Source organism: Hemitrygon akajei, chromosome 1 (assembly GCF_048418815.1).
Source record: "Hemitrygon akajei chromosome 1, sHemAka1.3, whole genome shotgun sequence".
Lineage (NCBI taxonomy): Eukaryota > Metazoa > Chordata > Chondrichthyes > Myliobatiformes > Dasyatidae > Hemitrygon > Hemitrygon akajei.
The window spans coordinates 189,691,824-189,706,613 of record NC_133124.1 but is presented as its reverse complement, the minus strand read 5'-3'; the positions used below and the strand labels follow the sequence as shown (position 1 = coordinate 189,706,613).

At 39.7% G+C, this 14,790-nt stretch overlaps 1 protein-coding gene across 5 annotated transcripts in view; it reads right to left on the bottom strand.

The window, feature by feature from the left end:
* Positions 1–14,578, bottom strand: part of elmod3 (ELMO/CED-12 domain containing 3) — a 32,024-nt gene extending 17,446 nt beyond the window's left edge. Inside the window, exons 1-10 of one of the 5 annotated variants that reach the window (XM_073057337.1) lie at positions 14,500–14,564; positions 13,971–14,131; positions 13,429–13,535; positions 7,933–8,674; positions 4,750–4,818; positions 2,769–2,846; positions 2,566–2,635; positions 1,708–1,773; positions 264–287; positions 52–140 (exon numbers count right to left, since the gene is read on the bottom strand). In XM_073057337.1, coding sequence (XP_072913438.1) covers positions 52–140; positions 264–287; positions 1,708–1,773; positions 2,566–2,635; positions 2,769–2,846; positions 4,750–4,818; positions 7,933–7,974 — 438 coding nt within the window. In that variant the 5' untranslated portion in view covers positions 7,975–8,674; positions 13,429–13,535; positions 13,971–14,131; positions 14,500–14,564. Of the gene's footprint in view, positions 1–51; positions 141–263; positions 288–1,707; positions 1,774–2,565; positions 2,636–2,768; positions 2,847–4,749; positions 4,819–7,932; positions 8,675–13,428; positions 13,536–13,970; positions 14,132–14,499 lie in introns of all 5 variants that reach the window. The other 4 variants (XM_073057346.1, XM_073057321.1, XM_073057356.1 and 1 more) reach the window with 4 other exon arrangements.
* Positions 14,579–14,790: the final 212 nt, after the last annotated feature.

Sequence of the window (14,790 nt, the reverse complement as noted above, 5' to 3'; positions counted from 1 at the left end):
TCAAGGAATAAGTATTGTGCACTCAGTTTCCCTTTTTCTCTTTCTGCTTACCCTGTACTCATAGAGATCTGCTGTTTGGAAATGCTGAAGTGCTTCATTAAAGGAGATGAGCAGGGTGGATCCTGTGATGTCAGTTGGACCTACAGGACAAAGAAGACAGACTACATTTGCAACAAACCTACTGATGTTTCACACAAATCCAAATTCAAGTTAGCCTTAATACTGAATAAAAACAGCACGAATCTATGCAGGGAAATTCTTACCTTCCCGTTCCTCCAGTGGTAATTCTGAAATTAAAGTAAAAATTACTCAGCCAGTAAAAGTGTACTGTTGCATGCATACTGCAAAGGCGCAATCATTCCTGAGTTGATGTATTTTCCCCCGCATTCTACTGATGTGTGCAATACGAGCTTTCTATTGTAAAAGTTTTTAAAACAGGGAATTGAAATATTCACTCCACCAACATTTATTTGACTCAGCACCACTGAACACATCTAAAAGGAGCAAAGCCACAAGAAAGTAGCAACCATCATCAAGGACCCTCACCATCCAGGTCATGTTCCTCTTGTTGCTGCCATCGGGAAGGAGATACAGGAGCCTTAGGTCACACAAGTTCAGGAACAGTTATTACCCTTCGACCATCAGGCTCATGAACCAGTGTGGATAGCTTCATTCACCCCAACACTGAACTGATTCTACAACCTATGAACTCACTTTCAACTCATGTTCTCAGTATTATTTATTTACTTTTTAAAAAATGTATTTGCACAATTTGTCTTCCTCGGCGTATTGGTTGTTTGTCAGTCTGCGTGTGTGTGTAGTATTTCACTAGTTCTACTATATTTCTTTGTTCTACTGTGAAAAGCTGCAAGAAAATAAATTTCACAGTAATATATGGTTTGATAATAAACTTGGAACTGCATTTGCAAATGCAAAAAATTAGCCCATGAAAGTAATATTGGATAATCCTTAAAGGTCCACTGTGATGAAGAAACAACTTCACTAACCCAGCAACCTTGTGTGAATGTGGTATCTGTAAAAAACTAAATCAGTTAAATGGTCAATACAGCAAAAAAAAACTACATATTTTGTTAATAAGTTAGGTTTCCAATCAACGAAAGATGTGATCTCTGCCAAGAGTTTCCTGTTGACTTTATTTTTTCTACATCAAATTCCACTGAGCAAAAAGCTTCCCATTTACTGGATGACTGGAAATGAACAGGATTTATGACTGCATCACTCCTATAATCCTGGAGTTGTGCCGACATGTACAGTACTGCTGGCAGTGCCTCCACCACTCCCAAGTGCATTCTCTCAGGTTTATAATAGAAACAAGTTTGAGATTTTTTCATGTTACAGGGATTTTGACTGAATTTGAACATTTTTGTTCAATTAAAGTTATGAGGTCAAGGCTCCTTTGCTTATTTTCTCTTTTGCATCGGAGCTGGTAGAAGACATATAATGAAGTTCCATCACATCTATCATTTAGTGAGTTCTGAGCTCACAAATATGAACTGCTTTAAAAATCATTTAAATATTCTTAAATAGATCAATTTATTGTGAGCTGTGGGATTAAAACAGAACTGTTACTTTTCCTTTAAGTACACATTTAAAGAGATAAGTTCTAACCCTTGTGAACTGCAGTGATGTAGACCAGCTTCCATTGTAATAGAAGACAGGTGCAACCTGAAGAAAGTGGCATCTCACCTTTTTGTGCTGTTTCCAAAGCTTCCCACTCAGCCTCTGCCTGCAGCACCTCCAACGTCACTTCCACTAAATAAAAACAGCAAGAATCAAAGTTAGGGAGACACAAGTGACTGCAGATGCTGGAACGTGGTGCAACAATGTGCTGGAAGAACTCTGGGTTAAGCAGCCTCTGTGGAAGGGACAGAATTTTCAACATTCTTGTTCGGAACGCTGCATCAGGGCACAGTGAATGTAAACACTTCCCTTTCACTGGTTAAAACCATCCCTTTGGAGTACACAAGAGCCATTTCTTCCCACTTCAGAATTCATGGGTAATCTAAGCGCTTTTTTAAACATCTCCCCTACATAACTTCGAACACATTGCCTGAACCAACTTGTATCAGTACATTTACAAGTATAATTTCTGCATTATTCAATTCTTTCATGTTTATAAAATAATATCAATAATACACAAGATTACAGGACAATGATAGACCATAAAGCCCAACCAGCCTGGGTCAAAGAACTTCAATGGTCATACTCCCCACCTAGGTAATATTCCAGAGGACCAACAAACTATCTGAAAAATGCAAGTAAACTGGAGAAAATCCAGAGAACCTTTCTGACTCCTTCAGCACTACTCCCATGTGTAATACATTAACTTACATTAAACAATATAACTCACCCATCTCTCTCAATTCACTACCTGCACGCCAACTAATTTGCTTCCATTCCAGCGAGGATAAAATATCTTTCCCGAGCTTATGCTAAAGAGCATAACTCAGGTTGGCACTTTAGGGAAGCAAAATTTCTGATGAAATTTATCTTCACAAAGAACAACTTTCATTGCTCATATTAGACTTTGGACTAAAGACTTGCCATCGTGTTTCTGCTCATCGCCACCTGCAGTAAGAGACTGTAGAAGGCCATTGTGTTTCAATGTAGAAATCTGGAATGAGACCAACAATAATCATAAAGCAAATATCTCATAAATCTCCAGTCACTAAAACGGATAGTGGGCAGCCATCGCATGGATTCAGTTTCAATCTGGCTGTTAATTCTGGAAAATTCTTTCTACTCACAGGTATAGATTTCAGCACTGCTTTCCCGTTGCACGCATCGTCAGTCACCTGTGGGCGTAGACACAAACCCAGCAGACCCTGAAATGTACATAAGAAAAAATGTTATGCACTCACAGATGGAAAGCACAAAGGAAGTGAGGATGATCTTGAAGTGAAGTGTGAATTAACAAAATACTAATTGCCTTTCTTTTGTAAACGTAAATGAGAAAGGACTTCACTTTGTCAGGATCAGACCTTACACAGCGTGTTCAAAGTTGGAGCTGCTGGCTAGCGCCTCTGAGTCCCGATGAATTACATCTCAAGATCTAACTAAGTGAAAGTGAAGTGAAAACAGATTTTCATCAAGATCAAACAGCACAACTCTCACCTTCCATCCATAGCTCAATGCTGACTGGTTTCTTGTTCAGCTAATTGACAGCCCAGGTAAGGAATAGCTGACACGTTTTCGTAATTAAGGGTTGTGTTTATTGAAACCAGAACTCTTTAAATTTGTGGTGGCTGAGTAATATAGATGTGTAATAAAGGATACAGAAGTGGATAAATGTGTCAGTAATTTAGAAGCCATAAGGAAAATGCTGAAAACATTGTCACACCTTTCATAAAATGTATGATTCAGTATTAGGCCATTCAGCCCAAATGGATCTGTTACTTTGTAAACACTAAATATGAACATCCTTTCCTTTATTTAACCCAGTTTAAAAAAAAACTTTGTCACTTTCTCCCTCAGTTGTGTGTGTATGTGCACTTTTACATTTTCTCAACTGGTTTAAGGAAATCATAGATTTATTTGTTGCATTTATGATCTCTAATTGGAATACTCTTGTAAATGGAAATAATCTGTCTAAGCCCATCAAACATGCTCACAATTTTGAACACCTCTTTCAGCTCAGCCTCCGTACTCCTCTAAACCCAACAGCCAAGGTGGTACTGACTTAGTTGTATTTTTAGACTTGTAGGGATGGTTTTGGGGGCAGAGAGGGGGATTAAGGGTCAGGTTAGGGTTTAGGGGCAGGGATGTAGAGGAGTTAGACGTCAGGTAGAAGCCTATGCCTCTGCTCTGCGGTCTATCCAGCAGCCAGGATGTGAGACAAAGGCTATTCATGGTCAGATGTTGGGCTGGCAGATGAGTGAAGACAAGAGCTGGTACCCCCCACCCCCTGCACCCCCGCCCAGAGCAGCTAATCACCGGCAGGTTCCAGGATTGGAGTCCCATACGAGCAGGAGGCACGGAGGCCGGTGAACCTTTAGGTACACGAGTTGGGGAGACCAGAGTTCAAGGCCCGGAGTTTGGGTTCTAATTTGTCGTCACTGGCACGTCCTGGGGTCGATAACAAAGATGGGTGCCCCGAAGGTCAATCGGAAGTCTGAAAGTCGAGCCCCAATGGCTGGAGCCCCGAGCCCAGCGGAGAAGTTGAAGTCCCAATGTCTGCACGTCTGAGTCCACTGGAGACTGAATGTACCCAGTCCTGGGAGTTTCAGGACTGAGTGTGTGCCAGGATGAACGGGGTTGTTTTGCTGTTGTTGTTCTGTGCTGTTCTGCCTGGCAATGGTGGGCAAGCTATGCTGACACCAGAATGTGGGGCAACACTTGCAAGCTGCCCCCAGAACATCCTTGGGTGTGTTCGTTGTTACGCAAACGGCACATTTCACTTTATGTTTTCATGTATATGTAATAAATCAGAATCCTACTGAGCTCCTGATATTAATGATGCACATTTTCCCATGACTGAATATCATTTTTATATTTTAGTCCCTCCCTGGTGTTAAGCTTAACACTTAACTTCCAAACCTGAAGATCTTTAGGCTATTGTAAATTGAGTCCTCTGTTTCTGCGGCAAATGAATACTAAGCCAATAACCACAAAATCCTATTTAATTTCTGATGCTTACTCTCTACCGATTCCTAATTCCAATCTCAACTGAACATTGGACAATCCTCTCCCCACTCGCAGTAACATCATTACGAGTAAAAAAAAACGTACATTTTTGTAACCATGCTGTTCTTGAAGTGCGCCTGGGGCACAATTCCCAATGCCAGGAAAATTCAACACCTGCAGAGAACAAGTTATACAGTCATTTGCACTTGTATAAGCGGGTGGGTGACTAATACCTCTCCTTGCCAAGCTAATTTAACTAAATTATATTCAGATTGCACAATGCAGCAAAAAAACAGCAAATAGGTGGAAAGGCTCATGCTGAAATCATATGATCATACTAACCTAAACACCCCTAAAGGGCAGAAGCCTGTGAGGCTCGATGCTTAGACTGAAATGGCTCTCATTTGAAATACTGTTCTCACTACAGCAGAATACAAGCAGTGCAAGGTAGCGAAACTATGGATGATGTCAGATACTTGACACTTGCGAGATTACAAGTAACAACATGTGAAATGTTTACTGTATGAAACACTGTTAAAAGAACAAGATATAGTTAACGGGATGTAACTTGGCAGGAGACTATCATATTACATAAATAAGGGTCAGAACAACCCAGGGAATCTATGGTGAAATGAAGAAATAATAAACTTTAACTGTGCAGCAAACAATGAGAATATAGAAGCAGTACAGAATATTGCAATAAAAAAAACAGAAAATGCCAAGAAAAACTCAGCAGGCCAGACAGCATCTATAGCAAGTTGATGCTTCGGGTCTGACACCCTTCATTAGATCTGAGAAAGAGAGAAAACAAGTTAGTCTAGGTAGCAGAGAAAGTGGAGCAGGGCAAATGGTTGAGAAGACAATAAGACCCTGAGACATAGGAGTGGAATTAGGCCATTCAGCCCATCAAATCTGCTCCGCCATTCCTTCACAGCAGATTTATTATCCCTCTCAACCTCATTCTTCTGCCTTCTCCCGGTAACCTTTGACATCCTGACCAATCACAAACCTATCAACTTCCACTTTAAATATACTCAATGGCTTGTCCTCCACAGGAGTATGTGTCAATGAATTCCACAGACTCACTAACCTATGGCTAAAGAAATTCCTCTTCATTTCTGTTCTAAATGGACATCCCTCTATTCTGAGACTATGCCCTCTGGTCCTAGAATCCCCCACTATAGGAAACACTCTATTCAGTCTTTTCAATATTTGATAGGTTTCAAGAAAATCCCTCCCTCATTCTTATAAACACCAGAGAGTACTGGCCCAGAGCCATCAAACACTCAGTAATCCTTTCATTCCCCGAATCATTCTTCTGAACCTTCTCTGGACCCTCTCCAATGACAGCACATCTTTTCTTTGATAAAGGGCCCAAAACTACTCCAAGTGCAATCTGACCAATGCCTTATAAAGCCTCAGAATTACATACTTGCTTTTATATTCTAGTCCTCTCGAAATGAATGCCAACATTGCATTTGCCTTCCTCACCACTGACTCAACCTTCCAAGTTAACCTTCAAGGAATCCTGCACGAAGATTCCCAAGTCCTTTTGCATGTCTGATTTTTGAATTCCCTCCCCTACCACCACTGTTTAGATAGTCTACACCTTTATTCCTTCTACCAAAGTGAATGCCCGTACACTTCCCAACACAGTGGTCTATCTGCCACTTCTTTGGGAGACTGGGCAATCTGTCTTAGTCCTTCTGCAGACTCCCAGCTTTCTCAATGCTACCTGCTCCTCCACCTATCTTCATATTAGTCATCAATTCCATGACATATAACATTTAAAGGAAGTGATCTCAACACCAACTGCTGCGGAACACCACCGGTCACCAGCAGCCAACCTAAAGGGCTTCCTTTATTCGCACTCTTTGCCCCTGCTTTAAGAAAAGGATACTATAATGAGGTAAGATACTGTAACATCACGTATACAGTGAAAGCATAGGATTTAGAATCAGTGTGGGAAGTAGTAACAGAAAATGAATTTGTATTTAGAATCAGAATCATACAGTACAGAGAAACGTCTTGGCCCATCTTGCCTATACTGGTCATCGAGTACACATCCATACTAATCCCAATTTACAAGACTCAGCCCTAGCATTCTATGCCAATAAGATTTCAAAGATTACAAGACACTTTAGAAAATGAAAGACTTTTGAAATATAATTAATTTTGTACTGTAGGAAAATACAGTGGTAAGCATGAAAGCCTCAAGGGCCCCACACAGAAATGAAATAGCTTGGAGCCTACAGATAATGGGTAACCAGAGATCTCAAAGTCCCACATTATCCATTGAAATTGGGATATCTCAACTTGATTTAAAGAGGAAGACAAAGTTTTTGTCCTGTGTAGTCATCTGAAAGATGGTGGAGACTTCAATTCATAACTTTATGACCTTTGGACAAGTGTGTACTACTGATGCAAGTTGCCATACAAGACCATAAGATACAGGAGCAGAATTAGGCCATTTGGCCCATCAAGTCTGCTCAACCATTTCATTGCTGATCCTTTTTTCCTCTCAGCCCCAATCACCTGCCTTCCCCACCCCCCTCCACCTCTACCATATCCATTCATGCCCTGACCAAGAATCTATCCACCTCTGCCTTAAATATACATAAAGACTTGGCTGCCTGTGGCAACAAATTCCACAAATTCACTGCTCTCTAACTACAGAAATTCTTTCTCATCTCTGTTGTAAAAGGAGTCCCTGTATTCTGATGCTGCCCCCTCTGCTCTTAGACTCTCCCACCGTAGGAAACATCCTCTCCACATCCACTCTGTCAAGGCCTTTCACCATTTGATAGGATTCAATGAGGTCACCCTTCATTCTTCTGAATTCCAGTGAATACAGGCCCAGAGCCATCAGATGCTTTTCATATACCAAGCTATTCAATCCTGAAATCATATCAGCAAGTTGCATCAGGAGCCATAACAATGTGAACTATACCAACAACCTAGATACATTAATGTGTGCATCTGATAATGCATGCTTTACCCAATAGCATGAATATGCTTACACTCAGAAATACATGCATGCAGAATACAGGATTTACTGGTGTTCACAGTGCATACACTACCACTGTGAAATCTACAAACAACGAGATACTACACCAGTTATCTCACACAGTAGCATTGTAGGCTAATGTAACCTTGTCTCAATTTACTTCTTGATCAGCATTAATTATTAAGAGGATATTTTTACCATGAGTATTCTGTAATTATTTGCACAGCTGGATCCAAGTCAGGTACTGTGTCTGTCCAATTCCCTCCCTTTGATTCACATACCTTCTCTCTCGTCTCAGTTCTACAAAGCTGGTCCCCGTCCATTGTTTTTTGTAGGTTCCTATGGCAATGGGTGTTGCTTCTGCTCAGGGATGCCGAAGAGGTTTTCAAACCATATGCTCCCTATGCACAGGCTGAAAATAGGAATCTCTTAACTCTTCTCAACAAAGTGCCTTGGATTCAGGGTAGCAGTTTACCAGCACAGGACAAAACCAAAACTCTTCAACAGCTGATATCTGGATTTGTGTAGAAATTAACCTACACATCTTTATAGCCAAATGATCTCAAGTCTCTCATAAGAAAGGAGTTTGATCCTTTTATATAATGTCTTCTGCATTAATTCCTGTCGCCTTGTTCAGTGGTTGTACAGTTAAGGAAGGTGCAGCTGGAGTTCCTGTTGTATGTGCAGTGACGATAAGCACTAGCCAACTCATATACAGCACAGGAAGCTGACAATGAATTTATTACAAAATGCAGCCATTTAATTTGATGTGTGCTGCACAAAGGGAAATATGTGTTGCTTTTTTAGTGAGGAAACACTATCCTTTGTATGCCACTCTCAAACCACAGAATCTGGTATAAACATTTGTTCAATGATGTGCAGAGCCTTGCAGTTGGGGTCTTAGTTGTTGTTATAGTGGTCCCTTGGGCTTTTGTGCTGAACGATTGAAGAACTCCTTCGATTTTCTAGCAACTTTTCATCCTTTCAAAGATCTAGTTTAAACTTGATTGACGTAGAATCACTCTGAAGAAAATGACAAAAAACAGTAAAAGTAAACTAAAAACTTGTATTCATTCCTGCTTAGGATTTACACACAGACTTGCATCCTTATCTATAGCACCTTGGTGTAGAGAAGCATTATATTTGAAAGTTCAGTTGGGGGGGTGGCGTTGGTCTGAAGTTAGAAAGTGCACTGTATGGGAAGGACCTGGGCGTCCTGGTAGACTTATCACTATCAACATCCAGACAATGCACAGGAATGATAATAGGAAGGCTAAGAGAAAGTTGTGGAGTTCACGTCTAGAGACATTCTCCCCAAGCTGTACAATACGCTTGTGATGCCACACCTTGGGTACTGCGTACAATTTTGGTCTCCATATTCTGTGAGGGATATGAAGGCACTGGAGTGAGTTCAGAGAAGGGCGACTAGACTCATTCTAGGTCTGTAGGGTATGAGCTATGAAGAAAGATTGAAAAGAATTAAATTTTTTAGCCCAAGTAAACACAGAATGAAAGGAAACATGATAGAAGTGTTCAAAATTAATAAGGATATAAGTGAATACCATCATCAAGGGCACGGGGCCATAGGTGGAGACTGGTTAAGGGGAGATTTCAGATTAACACCAGGAAGTGTTTCTTTACACAGCCAGTTGTGGACACATGGAACAAACTACCTAGTTGTGTAGTTGAGAATAGTTCCTTAGAGACTTTCAAATCGAAACTCAATAGTTATTTCAACACACTATGTGAATAGGAACTTGGCAAACTTTGTTGGGCTAAATGGCTTGTTCTTGTCAAAAACTTATTAATGTTCTAAGGTAAATTTATTATCTAAGTACATGTATGTCACCAGAAAATATACTGAGATTCTTTTTCTTGCAGGCATTCACAATAGAAGCGAGAAATACAACAGGATCAATGAAAAAAGCAACCAAACCAATCAAAAAATGAAGACAAACTGTGCAAATACAAAAATAATATTAAATAAATACTGAGAACATGAGTTGAATAGTCCTTGAAAGTGATCCGGTAGGTTATGTTCAGTGATCAATATTTCAGTATTTCATCCAAAAAGAATATTTTACAAGTGACTGCAAATAATAAGTGTTAGCAGGATACAGAGAGTATTGCTTATGTGAGGATAACACTTGCTATCCTCACACAATACCGGCATGCGCAATCTTCCCAATAAGAGTTACTGGACAGGGATCAGACACAGAAACCACAACTTAGAAGGAGGCCTTCTGAATGGCAAAAGTCTCAAGAATAGTTTGTGTGACTGCAGTGAGGAGTGTAATCACATGACCAGAAACGGTCACTTTGTAACTTCTGAGTTAGGTCTATATGCCAAGTGAAACGTCACTGGTAAGAATATGATTTGTCATATTTTTAACAGCTTTGGTTGTGAGACAAATAAATCAAGGGAAGAGGGAGAGAATCTTTATTAGTACTACCTGATATTTCGAATATATATTCAAAATTAAAAAATGCTGAAAACACACCACAGGTTTCATCATTACCCAAAAGAGAAAACAAATGAATGTCTAATTTCTCAGACTATGAGAAATCCTTCCAATCCATATTTTGTTCTTATTTCAGGCTTGAATCAAGCTGCATTCAAAATCCATTTATTCTCTAATAACCAGGTTCTGTCCACAGTTAGAATAGATACCCAAATGTTTCTCCACTTTGTAATAAATGCAACTCTGCTGATGCCTCTTTAATTCATATGTTTTGGTTTTGCCCTACAATTGAAAAGTTTTGGCGGGAAGTATTTCATACCTTCTCACAACTTTTTAGGGTCCAATTTGACCCAAATCCCCTTACTGCCTTGTTTGGTATTACAGCAAATGAAGATATAACTTTAAATACTGCTAACCTACAGGTTTTAGTTTTTACTGTCTTTTAGCAAGAACAGCAATCTTGCTTAAATGGAGGGAGTCTACCCCTCCTACACATCTTCAATGGCTACGTGATATTATGTCTTATTTAAATTTAGAAAAGATCCGCTGCTCAGTCTTAAATTCGAAACAATCTTTTTATGATATTTGGGGACCTTTCCTAAATTACTTTTCCAATTTATAAAGTTTACATATACTTTTATGTATATTTTTATCTTCTCTTCTTAAGTGAATATGTTTTTTTTTCTAACTATCCATTGTCATCCATCAGCTTTTTTCTTTGGTAGTTGGTAGGGGGTTGACTTTTTTATATAAAAAATTTCTTTTATGATGTATGACTTATCTTTAAATTTTTGATTACAGAGTGGTATACCTTTATGTGTTATGCTATAACATTTTGATCAATTTTATTACAATATATGAATGTACACAAGTTATGTTGAGATGTATCTATGTGTTGTACTCTGTAAATCTTGTTTTCAGAATAAAAATGTTGTAAAAAGAAAGAATAGATCTTATATATTCGCACTTCAACCTCATGAAGCAAGCAGACACTGGCTTCACACAATGAATTCCATGAGGATCTCATTAAAATTTCACCTTAACATGACTAATTGTTATGGAGGAAATAAAACCTCTATTGTTTCTTCTGAACTAAAGCTCATCAATAAAACAAGATCTGCTCTTCACATGCACTGTCTGATTCATCTACAGAAACCAAGATACCCAGTCTTTTGAATGAATTCCATCTTTTTAAAATCCAGACCATAAAAGTGGAGATCTTCAACTACCTGATATGTCACACGTCCCCAAACCAGCCACGGGACAACACTGAAGGCACATCTCAGTATAATCTCTCAACTGATGTAACACACTACAACTGCTGACAGGTTACAGAAGTAAAAGCAGAGAAACAAACTTTCCAGCCCATCTTGTCTATACTGACCATGATACACAAACCTATTTACCTGCATTAGATCCATGTCCCGCTAGGACTTTTCTATCCAAGTATGCCTCTTAAACTTTGTAATTGAATCTGTCCCCTCCTCCACCTCAGCAGTTTGTTCAAGATATTCACCACACTTACCTCCTTTAAATTTTGTTCCCTGTCACCGTAAATCTGTGCCCTCTAGTTCTAGACTGAGCGGATATATTATGAAGGATGGCCAATGTAGAGTTATTTGTACAGGGACAGCACAGTGACAGAAAGTGGAGCCAATTTCTCACAGCTCTTGCAGTCCAAGTACAACTTTTGTTGAGTTTGTACATTCTCCTTGTGGCCTCACAGGTTTCCTCCAAGTGTTCTGATGAGTTAATTGGCTACTGTGAATTGTTAATTGTCCATGTGGGTGGAAGGAAATTGGTGGTGAAGAGGCCAGTTGATGGCTAAATGGGAGAAAACAGGATACAGGGAGACGTGGAAGTAGGTGGGATTACACTGAGAACTAGCAGAGATTTAACAGGCCAAGTGACCTCCTTCTACATCAAAAGAAAATCAGAAAACTTGGTAGCTCAAGTTGAAATGTAAAGCATAATGTGTGACAACCATTATATAAAGAAACAGCAGCTGAAATGATGACAGTTTAGCTATTAATGTCCTAAAGTTATAATACTTAGAATAAAATTTTAAAATACAGAATCTGCAGTTTTTTACTTTTACATTAAATAGTACAAATTATCAGCTCAATGACCAAGAAATAAAATAACAAATAGTGATAAAACTATGGATTAATTCTATTTTATTTAGGGATACAGTGCAGAACCTGCCCTTCCACCCCAACAAGTGGCTCTGACCAGCAAGCAACTATTTAACCCTATCCTAATCACAGGACAACTTACAACGACCTTTTAACCTAATAACTGGTACATCTTTGGAATATATCTAATGGTTAAACATTACTCCTTATTTGGAGTCAGCATCCACCCCAACACGGACATGCTTGAAATATAGGTTGGTATTACATTTGCTCAAGATGTGGAGTTTCAGATCTGACCCTAGTAATAGAGTGGTAAGAGGTAAAGAGAGGGTGTCAAAGCTAGTGGATCCATGGTTGTAACTAGAGGCTGAGGAAATATTTGCAAATCTCACTTGGAGGACACCGTGAGACTAATTAAAGCAAGGTATTCAAAAAAAGAAGTCAGGAGGTCAAGCAGCATCTGTAGACACAAAGGGATGGTTGACACTTCAGGTTAAGACCCTTTGCCTCCACAGATTGTGCCTGACCCGATGAGTTCTTCTTGCAGTTTAAATTTTGGTCCAGATTCCAGAATCTACAGTCTCTTATGTCTTCCTCCTCTCTTCTTTCCAAAAGAAGCGTGGACAATATCAGCTGGCCAATTCCAAAATAAAATATTTATTTTATTTCACAATTTTTGTCCTGGTAACCTCTTAGATTATTTTGATTCTATGATTTTCACAAGAAGGCAAGTATTTATTTTGCAGCATGGCATTGCATTAATCCTGTTTGCAGTGTTGAAGCAGTGTCACTGCTTCCATTGCATTGTGCTTCATTTACAGTCAATATTGCTCCTTCTGGATCACTGTTGACTTTGCCATTCTGTTAGCATTAATATTTGTCCATTTGCTATTAGATCCAGTCACTATCATCATAATACTACCATGTAACTCATTCTTTTCCCCCTTCTTTCTATGTCCAAAGTATACACCTATGAATACAAAAATCACAGAACTATGCCATGGACGGTCCCAGGTCTGACTGCCTGTAAGCAAACAAATCTCAAGGTTGTATAACTTATACACTGTTTGATAACTAATGCACTTTGAAAGGAGGAGAGCTGGGCATAGGGCTAGCAACTTCATCACATAAAAACACCAATGCTACAGAAATGCCAACAGAAGCTCCAAAGAACTCATACCTGAGAGAGAAGGGGTCTTCGAAGATGGGCTACACCTGGGAACAATTTGAAAAACTAGCCCAGGGCAAAGGACTCTGGTGAGCTACGGTCCAGCAGCGGGTGATGGGCTAAGAAGACGACAAATCACAGGGCAAAGACAAGTGGGGAGACAGACTTGAATGCTTGAATAAACAATACTTACCAAAACCAAAAGCCCTCACCTATTGGATTCAAATGCTTTGATTTCTTCATGGCACTTTAGAAAGGTTTAACATTTTACATCAACAACAAAAGGTCAGATAAAAGCAGATCTGAGAAAACGGTGAGATACTTCCTGGGCCCGCAACAGAGGTCAAGAGGCTAACCCAGCATCACCCAGATACTGTCAAAGAATTCAGGCAGATGAAAAGACAATAAGACCAGGCTAAATTGAAGCATACATTAACATATATCACCATATCTCCATTTAAGACAGTACTAACATCTCTAAGGAGATTCCAATTCACTTGATCTCACCTACCAAAAACCAAATTAAGACCATTTCTTTTTGAGGTATTTCTAACCTGGTTCATCCCATCGCCAATGGAACCAGCTTAGCAAGCCCCTCATTTTTCTAGAGTACCTATTGGGAAAGATTGAATTCTTTGTTGTGACATAGGTTCCCCGAAAAATGGCCACTCTCCAGTTCTGCGTGCTCCCGTCTTCCCTTAAGGATTGGAAGTGCCTGCAGGAGAGGGGTTCGAACAGGAAGAGGTGGAAAATGAATTGGTAAAGCTTCGCCTGCAATGTAAGAGTAACACATTGACCCAGATTCAACATGGAGCTATGAAAATGGCAATGCCCAAAACGGTGAAATTAAACACAAGCAACTCAGCAGCAATTGACCCCTCGGTGAATTATACATTAAATTATATTTTTATGAATAATCTCAATACAATTCAGATTAACCCTGGCATTTCCAGATTTGAGTCGCGTCATGATAATCTTTGTTTTGAGCCCTTGGTACTTCATCACCACTTATAAAACGCGGAAAGTAACATGTTTAATACTATACGTTTTGCTGTTAAATTATTTTTACAATGTTTTCTTTACCTCCACTCACTCTCCCGCTCCAATCTCAGCCGCTATTTAACAGCCATCCGCTGAATACGCATGCGCCACGCGCCTGTTGCCGCCGGGAACTGTAGTCCTTTACCCGGCAACTGACAGTCAGCTGGTTCAAGAATGAATACATTTCCCAGGATGCAGCACGGAGCAGTAACCGCGTCTCCACGGAGTCTCACCCCGCAACAGCGCTCGGAGACTTCTAGAGGAAGCCGCAGAGAACAAGAAGAACGACAATGCGAAACTCAAAACAACATAGTACGTTTAAAGTACAGTATG